The sequence below is a fragment of the Coturnix japonica genome, chromosome Z (genome assembly GCF_001577835.2).
Source record: "Coturnix japonica isolate 7356 chromosome Z, Coturnix japonica 2.1, whole genome shotgun sequence".
In the NCBI taxonomy this organism is placed as follows: domain Eukaryota; kingdom Metazoa; phylum Chordata; class Aves; order Galliformes; family Phasianidae; genus Coturnix; species Coturnix japonica.
This window is the reverse complement of record NC_029547.1, coordinates 21332953-21347484: the sequence shown is the minus strand read 5'-3', so window position 1 is coordinate 21347484 and position 14532 is coordinate 21332953. Positions and strand designations below refer to the sequence as shown.

The following is a 14532-nucleotide window of genomic DNA, read 5'->3' as shown; positions in this document are numbered from 1 at the left end:
CTGCGGTAATGCTGTTGGTGATGTATGTATGTACTTCAGGTGTATCTGCAGAGTACTGTTGAAGGCTGGCCTTTGATCTCAGCCTTGTGGGCAGGTGCAGCTGTTGCTTGGGAATTGTTTTAAAAAGCTGTGGGAGGAAAGCAAGATGACTGCATCTCCAGCAGGTAGGAGATTTATAAACACACCCACTGCATGGCTAGAAACACATTACTGAATGAGCACAAGGGCCCTTAGCCAGTCATCAAGCAAACTTCTCATTCTCATCCTGGATTTATGCTGACTTCAACATTTAATCAGTTTGGACTAAAAGCACCACAACCAAAACCTTACCCTGGATAATTTCTGATGAACGTCTGCTAATATGAAAAGAGATAATCACACTAACAAAATATTCAGCAGAACACACACACACTAAAAAAAGCATTAAAATTTTTTGAGAGAAAAAAAAAAAAAAAAAAAAAGCATTAAAATTTAATTCCACCAAGGAAAAGCTACCGATGGCTGCAAAATATTAGAAACAACTCAAATTTTATTGCAAACATTGTAATACCGCTGCAGGTAAGAAAGACAAGATTGAAGAGCAGGATCAACTTTTAACCAGAAAATTGCTCCCAGAGATATCAACATCATTTTACAGGCAGTCTTTGATGAAAACCAGATTTGAACTCTTTAATTTTCATTGTATTTTTACAAAATAATGTATCTCACAAAAGCAATAAACTACAAAAAGTTTACTTTCTTCTATGCCTACCAGGTTTTTGTTTGTTTGTTTGTTTTTTCCTTATGGAGGATGTCTCAAAGTTGCAACAGTCATTTATAAGCCTTTAAAAACAATGACTTGGAATTAACAACAAACAACATGAAGTACAATAGTCCAGCTCAAGAGAGAGTGCACTGTTTAGGCCACAAAAAAAAGGTGCTGCTGCACAGTTGGGAATGTCACACCAAGCTGTCTCTCCTACTAAATCAAGGAAAATGCATCCACCCTTCAGTTACCAACTTTTTTTTTGCTTGATGGGGCTAATATTACACTGGATTTTTGACTCTTCTTGTTGCCTTTTTCAGAATTAATCCATTGTGACCTGCTACTAAGATCGATATAAGTAAGTCTTCCTTATATAATTAGTTAGTGTCTATGCTAAGTTTTTTAGGTTCGAATATATTTTGAAATACTTAAGGATACTGCTACAGCAGATATCCTGGTTATATTATTTTTAATTTAAATTATTACTGAAATTTAAGACTATGTAATTTAAACTAAAGATTTTCTTCATTACATATCTCTTTATTTTAGTACTTTCTGAGACAAAAGGTAGAAGCAATTTTGGCTTAACAGGTAGACTTGTCCCTCTCTTCATGGAGAGAGGAGCATGAAGTTCGTAACATTGGAGACAAACAAACAAAAAAAAGGTTAGAATCTCAGTCCTGGAATAGAAAACTTTTAAAAATTACTGATAACATTTCAGCATACAGACCTACACATTGTACGTAGCAAAACAGGAGCCTATACCTAAAAACACCCCAAATTTTTAAAGATTTACCTGCATTTGTATAGAGAAGGTTTACCAAGCACTTTCCTACAACCTTAAAGCTTTTAAAATTGTATGCCTACATCACCAGTAACAAAGCCAATCATTTTTAAGTAGAGATAATGAAACTAGGTGTAATGTAATTACTGAAAATGTATTTCTGTCACGGCCATAGCCACATAGTGATAGTTAATTTCAACTATTACACTTTCTTATGTTTTCATGTATTAAATATGATGGCAATAGACATTTATTTCAATCAGTGTGGTCAGACTTGTAATTTCTAATGCTACACATATAGTCACAAACATACATAGAAATTATTTTATGCAGCCTGTAAGACAATTAAATACAAGCAGCTGATATACTACTGTTTTTCAGATTAAGTCAAAGTTTCTGTTCCTGATCCCTTTATGACCAATAAGATACTAAGCATGATGGCCCTGCTCCAGCAAAGAAGCATAAGCACATGCTTAATGTTAAGCACACTGATAACGCCTCTGGTTTCATTCCGTAACATTTGGCAGATGGCACCTTCTGTAACACGTTTCTCCTTGTTCTCGTTTAGAACAGGGGAGTATACCACCTACTGAGTAAAACACAGGTCTCCCACACAAACCCTGATACCACAGTAACAACATAAATGCTTTTTTAGATCAAACTGCAGTGTACTTTGTAGGATCATGCCCTTAGAAATAAAAACTTCCTTGTACCTTCCTGAAAACCAAACCCTTCAGATACCTTGTATTATTATTCAGCATTTGATTCCCATTCTCATAATAGTTTCAAATATCCTCTCTGTAATTTATTTTCACTTTCATTTGAAAAGACCATGTAAAGTAGCAAGTACACAATGATTGCTGACCTCTCTGCAGTTTGGTACTGAAACTCAGCAATCTCCACATGGAATAAAGTGCTTTACAATTCTTTTATATGAAAGGTGCACATAAACAGTGTGTTGTCCTACATGGTCTCCCTGGAGACACATAGTGCTGGTGAGCCCCCAGTTAAACAGTATCCTCAAATTGCTATGGTAATTTGATAGTGTTTCAGTCATGTACAGACTGAATTACCACAGGAGAATGCTTCAGTTCCCATTATTCCTCCACTGTTTACTGGAGTTAGTGTCCCATAGCATCACAGCTGCAGGCCTGCTGCCCGTTAGTGTCTCATAGCATCACAGCTGCAGGCCTGCTGCCCGCCCCCATTAACTCTCTTGCTGGATTCATATGCAGTCATCTGGACGGCTACTAATGGTACAGTGCCACTCTACGAATCTGCACAGAAAAGGTCCCTTTAATGTGCAGATCTTGGGTTGTTAGTTGATTCCTTCTGATTGCCATTTGCTGAAAAGACAAACTTGTCAAATGCTGTGCAGTGTCATTTCTCTTTTTGGTTTATAGGCTCAAGATTTCAGGCACTGTGTACAGTATATCCCCACAACAGAAAGCTGACAGGTCTATCAATTGTCAAAGCCTTCAGTAATTTGGATTATACCAGTGAAATTACTCTGGTAAATATTTATATATTACATAGTGCAGTGCTTATAATCTACTATCCCCAACAGATCTGATTATATATGGCAACTGCCTTTATTGTTTTTTATACACAAGCAATTGAAGCACCAATGAATGAGATGACTTATTTACAAATTTTGTTAATATAGCATCAACCCTAAGTATGACTGTATGGGTTCCTTTCCATCATATCACACACTCTAACTCCTCTAAGAACAAATAGTAATGTGTGATTCTACCAAGTAACTATTTTATACATTTGTAGTAAAGTCCTGTTCCCATCCAAAATAAGGTAAAATGGCTACTGAATGAAGAATGATCTGGAATTCACATTATATCTGGAACCAAACTTCAGTACTTTGTCATACATAGCAGAAGCATCAAAAAGCCTAATGGTACGCTTGATGCAGTCTGATGCAGTTTTGAATGATAAAAATGCAACAAACATTTCTCCTCCTTCATTTGTTTTCTATTCACATTATTGTTGTTCAAAATTGCTGTTTTCCTTATGTGTAATCTCTACAAGTTAGAAAGGGAAAAAGAAATAGCAAAGGAAACAGAACACAATAAATCCTATTACCCAGTTGACTGAATAAATGTAGATTATCACCATGTCCATATCAAACCGCCATCCACGGCTATCATCTTCAAAGTCCATATAGTCCATTCTGTGAGCAGCATGTGGGAAATGTCTCCTTGTTACAGTATCTGGGCGTCTTCGAAAGCCTGCTGAAGAATACACCATGATATAAAACATCTTTATTAAAGCAACTAGACTGACTGTGACAAAAGTTAACTGTTCTCTTAGTTACTTACAGAACAACAGAAAGCAGGAAATCTCACATATCACTGCTAGATTTTCTCACTTTGTTGGACAAGAAGATCTTCACAGACTTGGTTTTGAAAGATTTAAAGCCTAACTCTTGTCTTCTGTGTCTAGCAAAGAGTAAGTCTGATTGTTCAGAGTTGGCACTCTCTAAAGGTAACACTGTATCTATGAGATGGATGAGATACTTATCCAGATCCACCAACCTGTCCCTTGGTGCCTTCTTCCGCTCAGTTCCATTCAGTGATGCAGAAGTGAAATGCTCTAAATACTGCAGTTCATCTCTGGAGTAATTTATCTCTGCATTCCTTAAATCTACTCATGTGAATTCTCCACTAATCTAGCCATATGTATCTGTGTACACGCATAGTTCAACAGTGCAAACATACACGAATTTCTATTACAAGTATTAGAATCTATTTTCAGAACACTTTTATACAAATCCTTCTTGCTTTAATACTATGTCTGAAGAATATCAGAAACTGTTTTTTTTTTTTTATTTTTTATTTTTTATTTACTGTTTGTGAAATACTCATAGTACTTTAAAAATATATATATGCAGGTGCAAGTGGAGCTTTTCAAGTTACAATAAAAAGCCTGTGTGAAAACACAGAACTCAAAAACCTAACAAGACTAAACACTCACTCTTCTACCTTTAAACTCTTCTGTTGTGAATCCAGTTTGGTGGATCTAGTTCTAAGGAATCCATATAGAGGTCATCTAGCACAACACTAGGAAAACTAAATTGTAGCAATAAAATTTTAATTGAACGAGTGACTCGGTTTTATATTTTTAAATTGGAATAAACTGTAAACTCATGAATAACTTTCTTTGTAAACTACACTAATTTCGAAGTATTTATAATGACCCTTCTAGAAAGACAGAAATGAAGAAGACACTCTCAGTGAAAAAGCAGAGGGACTGGCAGAGCGTACTCCATCCAGACTCTCTTAATCACAAGCCGCAAATGACACAGAGTGGTGCAAAGAAACCTCTGTTCAATGGTTACACAGTAATGAAATCTTCATATATCTGATTTGAGGAAAGATGATTTTAATCCCCCAAACAAAAGACTTGCTTTTGTGCTGAAATGGGATCTCTTGTGTGCTGTTACTCCTGTTTTTAAAAACGTTACTCGAGCCATACTATATCTACGAGAAACTGCAATCCTACTTTAAATTCTGTAAAGCTCTTAATATCAAAGATCTAAAGAAAGCAAACATTGTGCAAAAAAATGTATTGCATCATTTTAAGCTTTTTTTTTTTAAAAAAAAAAAAACCTTTGAATATTTTTTTATTTTCTACTAAAATAAAATCTGCAAGTAATGGTGACCTATCCATTCTGCACATGACAGTAATTTGTCCACAGTGCCTATTGCCATGACTTTTCTCCAAGGATGGACTTTTCTACTTCTGATCATCTTTACCACTTACCATAACCAAAACCCTCTAAATCTCTCTGTCATTTTGGAGATGCATGGTGAAGTCTAAGCATCTGAATTAGTGATCTCCATATATTTTATAGGCTCTGGGAGATCCCAAGAACCTCCTCATTGCCCTGCCAAACAAGCACTTCTTTCCATTCCTCCTGACTTCTCTATTTAGTAAGATAAATATTATGTAAGCATGTGTATGTCAGAGCAAGCTGCTCAGGTCTCTTTCACATCCGTTCATCTTCATCGGACACAATTTGTGACTCAGGAAAGAGGGTGGAAGGTGAGGTGCAAGGGCAGAAGATCTAGCCCATTCATGCAGGACAAGGTGGCAAGAGAGCACCTTCTGGACTTCTGTTTCCAGGTTGCTGGATGCTGATGGAGCTCTGCAGAGCCATACAAATTCTTCTTCTCTAAACAGACGTAATGGTTTTTGGGAGTCCCAAGGTGGATAAGATGACATAAAATCTCTCAATCCTTCAGTGTGCATCACTGCCCAATAGCGTGAAGCAGCATTCATTCATTTTTTATCTGCTATAGTGCTGCCTTTCTAGTGCCGTTTAATCAGCACTCCTTGAAGTTCCTGTCTTTAGTGTTGAGTAAGATATAATTGTTGTTTGTGTGCCAGTAATTTTCATTTAAATAACACCAGATCTTATTTGAGGTAAATGAGAAATCTAATTAAAAAAAAAATAAGTATTCTAATAGAGAACTTTGCTGGAATTCACTAGTTTACTTTTTCAGTGGTGGATACTGACTGTTTCTTTGTATTCTTTCTGTGCTGAAAAGTTCTGGACAAAATATTAATTATTTCCATTCCAACAATTGTTTCCATTCATTTCAAGTAAGACTACTGTTTCTTTCTGTTGTACTTTTAGAGATATTTAATGACAGATCTTTTTACTCCAGATAAGATATATAATCATTCAAGGCTGCTTTGTATAGAAGAATGACTGTACTGCTGAAAAGAGAGATTCTTTCTCTGGAGAACCACTGATGATTAGACATCATCGTTTTATCTATCTGTCTGTCTGTCTGTCTATCTATCTATCTATCTATCTATCTATCTATCTATCTATCTATTTATCACCATTTGTTTCAGTTTATTGTATACAGACGCTGCTTACAGATCTGTACCTGTACACATCTGAATACCTCTATATGTTTTATCTATCTTGTTTTGTAGACCATACGTTAAAGCTTCATTCTAGTGAAGGGAAAGATGATATTTTATGATGATTTTCAGCTACTCAGATTGATCTATGATTTGTCTCACAGCTAAATATGCTGTTGTCATATATTGAATATGCATATATGCATATATTCAATATATGATCTTTAATTACTTAAAAACAGTATCAGTAATTCATAAAATTAATCCCAAAAAATTGAGTCTAAATAACTTTCTACCAAGACATAATTCACTTGAAAAATGCTAATTTGATTTCAATCCCCTGTTTTCCTTAAATATTTCTCTAACACGTTAAACACTATTGTCAAACACAAATCTTGACCTGTGCTGTTTTTAAAAAAAATAATATTATCACTAATACTTTATATATATATATATATAATCACTAACGCTGTATCATTCACTTCACCTTTTACACATGAATTCTAGTGTGTTTGGTAACATCTACTCAGGGGAATGATGTGCACAAGCAGCTGCATTAGTTTTGAATTGGTATTCCTCACCTTCTACAGGATTTAGATAAACATTATTCTGCAATTAGCCTTCCAGAAACACAAACAGATTTTATCATGGATTAGATGTCATAATGCAATCATTCTACATTCAAGAACAGCTGTATTCATCCAGGATATTAATTACTCTGTATTGTTCTTGCTATAGAAAGCCACAGAGAAACTACTGTCAATGCACTGAAGATACATGTACAGTCAGGAATTGGTTAGTGTGTAACATATGCAATCCCTGTAACTTTGCTGAGCACGGGCAAAGCTATAGGATGTTGATAGATGGCTATATGGATTGCATTTTAAATCCATTATTAAAATAGTCTCCTTTTTACCTTTTTAATACTTTTCAATATTAAAACTACTCTGTAAACTGAATTCTTGAACTTAGCAGAGGCTAACAAAGAACAATAATTGTTTCATTGAACTGAAGCACATTATGAAATAAACTTCAGTAGAGAAGTGAGATAGGATCAAATTTAGAAACCCTATATGATCATGCCAAAGTTTCTTTCAGACACTATGATCCATTCTGTGACTACTGTCTTCAGTAAGTTGTGGCATGGAAAATACCTTCAAATGTCTATGTCTCCAGTGAGAGCTGACATAAACTGCCTCTACATCTGCCTCTAGCCATCTGCAGACAAAAATGCAGAGATGTGAAGCTCCTTAAAAACTGTACAGCAACACGTAAAAGGGGTTTGAATTATGAAACAGAACAGCTGACAGAGCTCCAAATCATTTCCAATGCATTTGCTCCGTTTTTAAAAGCAAACTCAATCCTATTTCATCAGTACATTTCCTAAATAATTTCTACAAACACATGTATTTGTTAAAACATGCAACTTAAATTTTTTGTGTCTGTGTTGTTATACTCTAAAAAGATACTTCCAGTCAAATCACATGCGGATACATGCACAGTGCCAGAAGAGTCTAGTAGATTGCTAGTGGAAACCAGTCACTAGATAACAAAAACAACATTATGTGCGAAACACACTTCTGTAAACAAGAAATTGAGTGATATGCAGGCTACAATAACCATTTACACTGCAAATGTTCATGTAAGATTAAACTACCTAAGAACAAATGTTTCAGACATACAGACTATACAGACATCATTTTCACCCAGTGTATGTTATTTATATGAACAGCAGCAGATAAATATACCATAAGACTAACAAAAAAGGAATATGTATTGGCACAGTGTCCTTGCACTTTAGGGACTCAGTGCTTTGGAAGCTACACTCAGAACAATGCATTAAAACATCATCGATAGGACCTCCTTTCATGAGATGTGACCATGCATACTTTTGAACCAGACATCACATTAAGCTCGCTTACCAAACTTTTTGGTCCTTTGAGGAGTAATCTTGGAGCAAATAGGTTGACTAGCTGAGGTACAGTTAAACCAGAAGATGAGCTCCAAGAGCTCAAATACGCACTGGTGATGTGCACCAACCACTAATGGGCATTCAGCTAAAGTTATTAAAAAGTTATTAATCTCTTTCCTAAAACACAAATGTAGACATATGGTCCTATGTCTGTTGTTTTTCCCTATCCTTTATGGCTGATTTAATTGCTAATGTAAGAAGACTTCTGAGCTGACATTTTTCCTAAAACACCATTAATAATTTTACCTCCTGTATATTTTCTGTAAAACCTTCTCCAAACAAAAAAGCTGTAATCTCCTTCTGTGTGGAAAGACTTCCATAATTAAGACCCTTCTTTCTATATTACGCCTCACTCTGCTTTATCCTTTGTGAGAACTGGATTCAAAATTATAGCAAAACTGGAGATATGGGTTCACCACAAATCTTGCTAACAAACCAAAGCTTTCCATTTTGTTATGAACCTAATAATGCCTATTTACTTTCTGAAGATGGCTATATATTGAATATTTTCAGAAAACTATCAATGATATTAACAGGCCTCTTTTGTTAAGATGCAATAACCTAATTTACAGCTCAGAATGCTGCATCACTTCTGTGGGCAGCTTGTTCACTGCTTGAATGTTCTCCTAGTAAAAATATTTATCTTTTTTGCAGAGCATCTCACGTTATCATGCTTGTCACACATCACTGTGAAGAAGAAGCTCTGTGTTCTTGGTGACTTCCATATAGGTACAGTGCTGCCCTGAAATCTTCCTGCAAAACCTTCTCTTCTGCAAAGTAAGCAAAGTCAGCCTTAACAGCAGCTTGCTGCCCCTTTGCTAAACCTGCTCCAGTTTAACAACTTCTTCCTGGTACTTGCAGTATTCCAGATGTAGTCTGCTGAATAGTAGGGGATAATGACTTCCCCTGTCTACTGGCCATGCTCCTTTTTCTTCTGCCTGAAGTACTGCTGGGGCACAGTGTGCTAAGGCATGCAGCCAGTTCAGCTTCCTCTTCTTTGGGATACCCAAGTTCTTTCCAGAGAACTGCTCCTCAACCAGTGCTCAAGCTATGACATTGCTAGAGGCTCCCCCCTTCTCAGGTGAAAAACGACACATTTGAGTCTGCTGAATTTCAGGAGAATCCTTTTCGTTTACACCAACCGGTCTATGTGACTGCCTGAATGGAAGACCAACCCTTCAGTTTACTGTCAGACATAGACCTGATATAAGAGCATTATGTTGCCTCCTTCAAGTTTCTGATAAAGAAAATACCTTTGTATTACTATAAGCAGTGAACTGAATAATTTAGTATCATGCTGTATCCCTTCTGCAAATCACAGATGAATATTCTGAACTATGCAGTCTGCTCTGGGATTCCAGCAAACCTGTACAGCTTGCTATATACTCTTTTCCAGCATATTACCAGTGCGTTCGCCCATCTTTCCTTGATCTGCTTTCCTTTCTATGAGCCCTATTTGAAAGAAAACTTCATTTCATGAAAAATCTCCTTCACTATTTCCCAAATGAAATTTCCCAGTGTTTGCCCTGAATTTCTTACACACATACCAGCCTTCTCCCATGCGCACATCATGGTCTTTTATATTCTGGTTGTGTTGACAGCATAAGATTTAATAGTTAAAATGAGCCATGAGTTCTACGTTATTCCGAACAAAGAAAAGAACATCTGTTGCTAGATGTCTAACCGATGATGGCAGTCACTCTGTGTGCATTTTCCAAGGATTTTCCACTGAACCCCAATTTCATGTCCCAAGCACCAAATCAATTTCAAAACTTTCACCACACTCAATAAAGCATCCAGTCCCTGAAACAAGAGCCACTCATCCCCATCACAAGCCTTTCTCAAATTCTGATTTTTAGCTTTTCCTGCATGAAAAGCTCAAACCTCCCTACCCTGCCTGCCTCAGATACTTCAGATCTGCATACTCATTGTCTGAGATGTCAAAATCTCACTTGTTTGTAAGCAGCAATATACACAAGTGAAACAGAAGTCACTTAAAATGATAACAATCAAAACAATTTATAGAAGTTTTTGTAATGGCTGCAGCTCATAGGAGGCCTTATTTTGTATTTCTCAGCCTTTCAACATACATTTTTTTCAAAATCAGAAATGATAGTCCTTTAATATATATTTTTTTCAGTAGCAATCTATATAAACCTGATATATGCAATCTAAATAAACCTAGGCTCTGAGCTTTTATATTACATATTAGTTCACAAAATCCCTGCCTGAATTAACATATCTTTCAACCTTTTACTGTAAATAACTAGAAGTAAGACCTCTTGCCTCTTCCATACAGAAAGGAATAAACTGCTCATTTGGAGTATTTTTCCTCTTTGAAATATCACAAATATAATTCAAACAAAATTTACAAATATTTATACTTGACAAAAAAGATATGACAGTTTTACTCTGTCTAAGAGAAAGAGAGCAGATATTTTTTCCATTAAAATAACACCCACTGGAATTCAGTGGAGATTATTTACAATTCAAGTTTTTTGTACAGCTACCATTTCTACCATTAGCTTGACTTCAAGGACATAACTGTAGTGCCTCTGTCAGAAATCAACAACAACCTTCTGAATCTTAATAACCAAATAAAAATGCATGAAGCAAGTTACCTTTTGCTATTTTATAGATGAATAATTCAGCTCTTACCAATTAGAACACAAACCAGAAAACCAGCTGGTATACCTCATCAAATAATCAAGTTATTGAGAAATAAAACAAGCAAGTTTTTAAAAGGAAGAAATCCATGATGCCACATTATAAGCAAGGAACACATTTTTACATGGAGAGTTATGCACATCTGAGATTTTTGCTAATTCTTTACATCTGAAATTGTATTTACTGATTTCATGAAAAATACTCAAAGGCTACCATGCCCAGCCCTTCTAATAAATTCACATCAAAGCTAGAACAACTTCTGTTTTCTGTCATGGGCTGTTTATTTCTCTTCAAGTAAATGAACCAACACGCATGGGAGGACACAGCGAGCTTAGAAAATGTTGTCTGTCTGCTCAAACATCTATGATTATTCCATAATTATTGATTCACCAATACAAGCTAATTGGTGAGTCTAAGAACTGTGATGCATTCAAAAATGGGGTAAGTATGCTTCACAATATAAATGCTGTCAGAATGTGGGAATTGTGAAGGAATTTTGATAGCCAGTTTGTAATCAGACTTTTTTTAAAATCACTAAGTGCATTTTTTGCTGGCTTTGTTCCTTTCCCTTAAACTAAAACACACTAAATACAAAACAAGCAGAACACCATACAACAGATTTTTAAGATGATTTACAGCAAAACTGATGTGAAAAGCTGTCATGTTTCTTAATTGGAAAGTAAAAAATAAATTTTCACCAAAAAAAATATTACTTAAAATTTTATCAATAAAGATCTTATTTAGAATTAAAATAGAATATGTTTAAGATAAACTAAGTTTATAAACTGTTAAAAAATCCTGTTAGGAAGCAGAAAAAAATGTACATGTTCAGCCTTGTTTTTTCTTTTCTCTAATAGTTGAATGGAACAGTCTTCCTAGATAAGCTGCAGATGCCCCATTCCTGGAGGTGTTCAAGCCAGGCTGGATAAGCTCTGGGCAACCTGATCTACAAGATGTACACAGAAGCGAGGCTGGACTAGATGACTTTTAGAGGCTTCTTCTGCCATCTCTATAACTTCCTCTCAGCTACAGATTCTTCTTTATTCTTACAGTAAATGGGATTTCTTTGTGGTATCTAATAAAATCTCCGTACACTGAGCAAATATAACTTTCAAGGTAAGATATCCTTACATCAGTAGAGACTCTTCAGGGGCTATTTTATTACAAATTGCTCTAATATGCACTGCATTTTAGTGCTAAGTGTATTGAAGGAGTGTACCGGAGAAGTGTGTCTGTCATTATCTTTATGAAACACAGTTCACAGCTAAGAACAAATAAAATCAGTTTTTCTGGGTGTTGTTCAGTGGCCAGAATCTATTTATTTTCCCATTCAGCTTGGCCTAGCTGGCAAGAACCATTCCTCACTTCCAGTAAAATGCATGGAAAGAAAAAAATTACTTGCTAATCCCTGCTGGTGATGAAGACAGAAGGCGTCTTTGCTGGCACACGTTCACAGAAATCAGTCACAAGCTGAACTAGTCTCAGCAGACTCTTACATAAGGCATAAAATTAAGTCCATGGTATGTATTATGCTCTGAACAGATTCTGTGATGAAAGAGTACCACTGCAAAAATATAATAGTTCCAAATTTAGCCAGGGTGGAGTAAGCAGGATTATGTATTGTTCTCAATTGTTTCTGGAGGGCTAATACCAAGTATTTATGTAATTTTATTTGATAAATACATAACATTATTTTATGATATCTACGTAAATATTGTAACTGAAGATACAATTGCCAGCAAACTGTAAGATACTTCAAAGGAATAGGTGTGCTGTAATAGACTAAAGGCCTATCACCCTATTATTCTTTCTCTAACAAGGTCAAACAATGAGAAACTGATGAAAAGTGAAAAAGAGTATAAGAATGAAGCAAGCACATTGCAGTACCTTCCTGGTATACTCTCCTGGTTCCCAGGAACACACAGCCCAAGTGTTTTGTTTCTATTCTTAGTGGATCACGGCACCAGTAACTTGAAAAACAGTACCACTTTTCTTTTTTCCTTCTTTTTAAAAAAAGAAATATGATGAATTCGAAACCTAGTTGACGAGATTTTAGACGTGTATTTTTACTGCTGTTTAGTATTCTTTTTTTTTTTTTTTTTTTTTTGCTGTCTTTGTAGCTGAAATCACTGAAGGAACCTTGAATGAGAGTTGTACACCAAAGTGCATTTTTAAAGACAGAGATAAAAGTATGTATCAGTAGGTGTTAATAAAACCTTTCACAATATTTCTACCTTTTTTGAAAAATGCATAAAACTGAGCTCTGTTTTTCTCTAAAGAATTATTATCCAAAAGGATGTGGCAGATGTGGCCTGCTGCAGTGCTAGGAGCTCCCACTGGTAGCAACAGGAGTTGAAAACACTGTTCTATCTTGCAGTCCCTGCCTGGTGCAGAAGCCAATAGCTTTTTGTTACATTACTAAACAGATGTGATCAGTAAGAAGATAGCACAGATTCCATTATATGCAACATTGGTGGAATATTTTCTAGATTAAGCACTCAAAAAATATAAAAAGAACCATCCTGTTTCTAAATTGGCTTTCCCACTTCCATTGTAGTGACTATATATTAAATAAAAATCTTAGCATAAGAACAGTTAGAGGGAATTTCCCATCATCCTACCAAAGCCTATACTTCTAAATAGCCATTAAGGCTTGTAGTGAAGTAGTTTTGTGATTCTCATCTCTCATTGTGAACATTATGTATGTAATCTTCAGGTACATCTAAAACCTTCCCTACACAGGCAGCCAGCACTATCTTACCACATTACCATCTCTATCTTGACTACTCTATCATATTTTTCTGGTTCCTCTAATGTATTTCTATCTCAGTTTTATGTGAAAACTTTTTCAATAACCATATAAAGCCCAATCTCCTAATTGTCTCTGTCTTTGACACTCCTGCATCTGACTACAGCAAATTTGTTTGCATTGTACCCTCAATTTAAATGACTGTAATCACTTTTTCTTTAAACCACAACTACAGAATCAAATTACTTTTTGAGATTTTCCCTTAGCTTATGACTTTTCTGTGATTGTGTAGCATTTACAGAATGCAGTTCCAGTCTGGCATTGCATAAGGAAGGCTACACTTTATATATTGTTAAATCACATGTTTTAGACTTGAGTAAGTATGACAGCCTCCAGTAATGCATACTTGCTATCTAACTGCCCTATCAAAACGACACCTATTATCTCTTTAACGACATAGTTATTTGAGACGTTATTTTTATTGTGCACTTACATTTTTTGAAGTTACCAATACTCAAAGTAATTGAGAAATGTAATGCCTTTGTTTATTTCATAAAGTAAAATTTTAAGGGCAGATTTAAAAAAGACAGTGTTAACAGTTCACCGACATTTCAGTTGTTGCTGAGTGAAGGGAGCATGCCCAGAGCTAGGCAGGGCTGCCTGGTGGGGAAAAGCCATTGCCATTATGGCACCAGGGGGCAGGGCAGCGCTAGGACAGGTGGCCT

At 35.7% G+C, this 14532-nt stretch overlaps 1 protein-coding gene across 2 annotated transcripts in view; it reads right to left on the bottom strand.

Moving 5' to 3' along the window:
- Nucleotides 1-509: 509 nt before the first annotated feature.
- Nucleotides 510-14532, bottom strand: part of RNF180 (ring finger protein 180) — a 64616-nt gene continuing 50593 nt past the window's right edge. Inside the window, exon 7 of one of the 2 annotated variants that reach the window (XM_015848797.2) lies at nucleotides 510-3772. In XM_015848797.2, the coding sequence (XP_015704283.1) occupies nucleotides 3573-3772 (200 nt within the window). In that variant the 3' untranslated portion in view covers nucleotides 510-3572. Of the gene's footprint in view, nucleotides 3776-14532 lie in introns of both variants that reach the window. The other variant, XM_015848796.2, reaches the window with a different exon arrangement.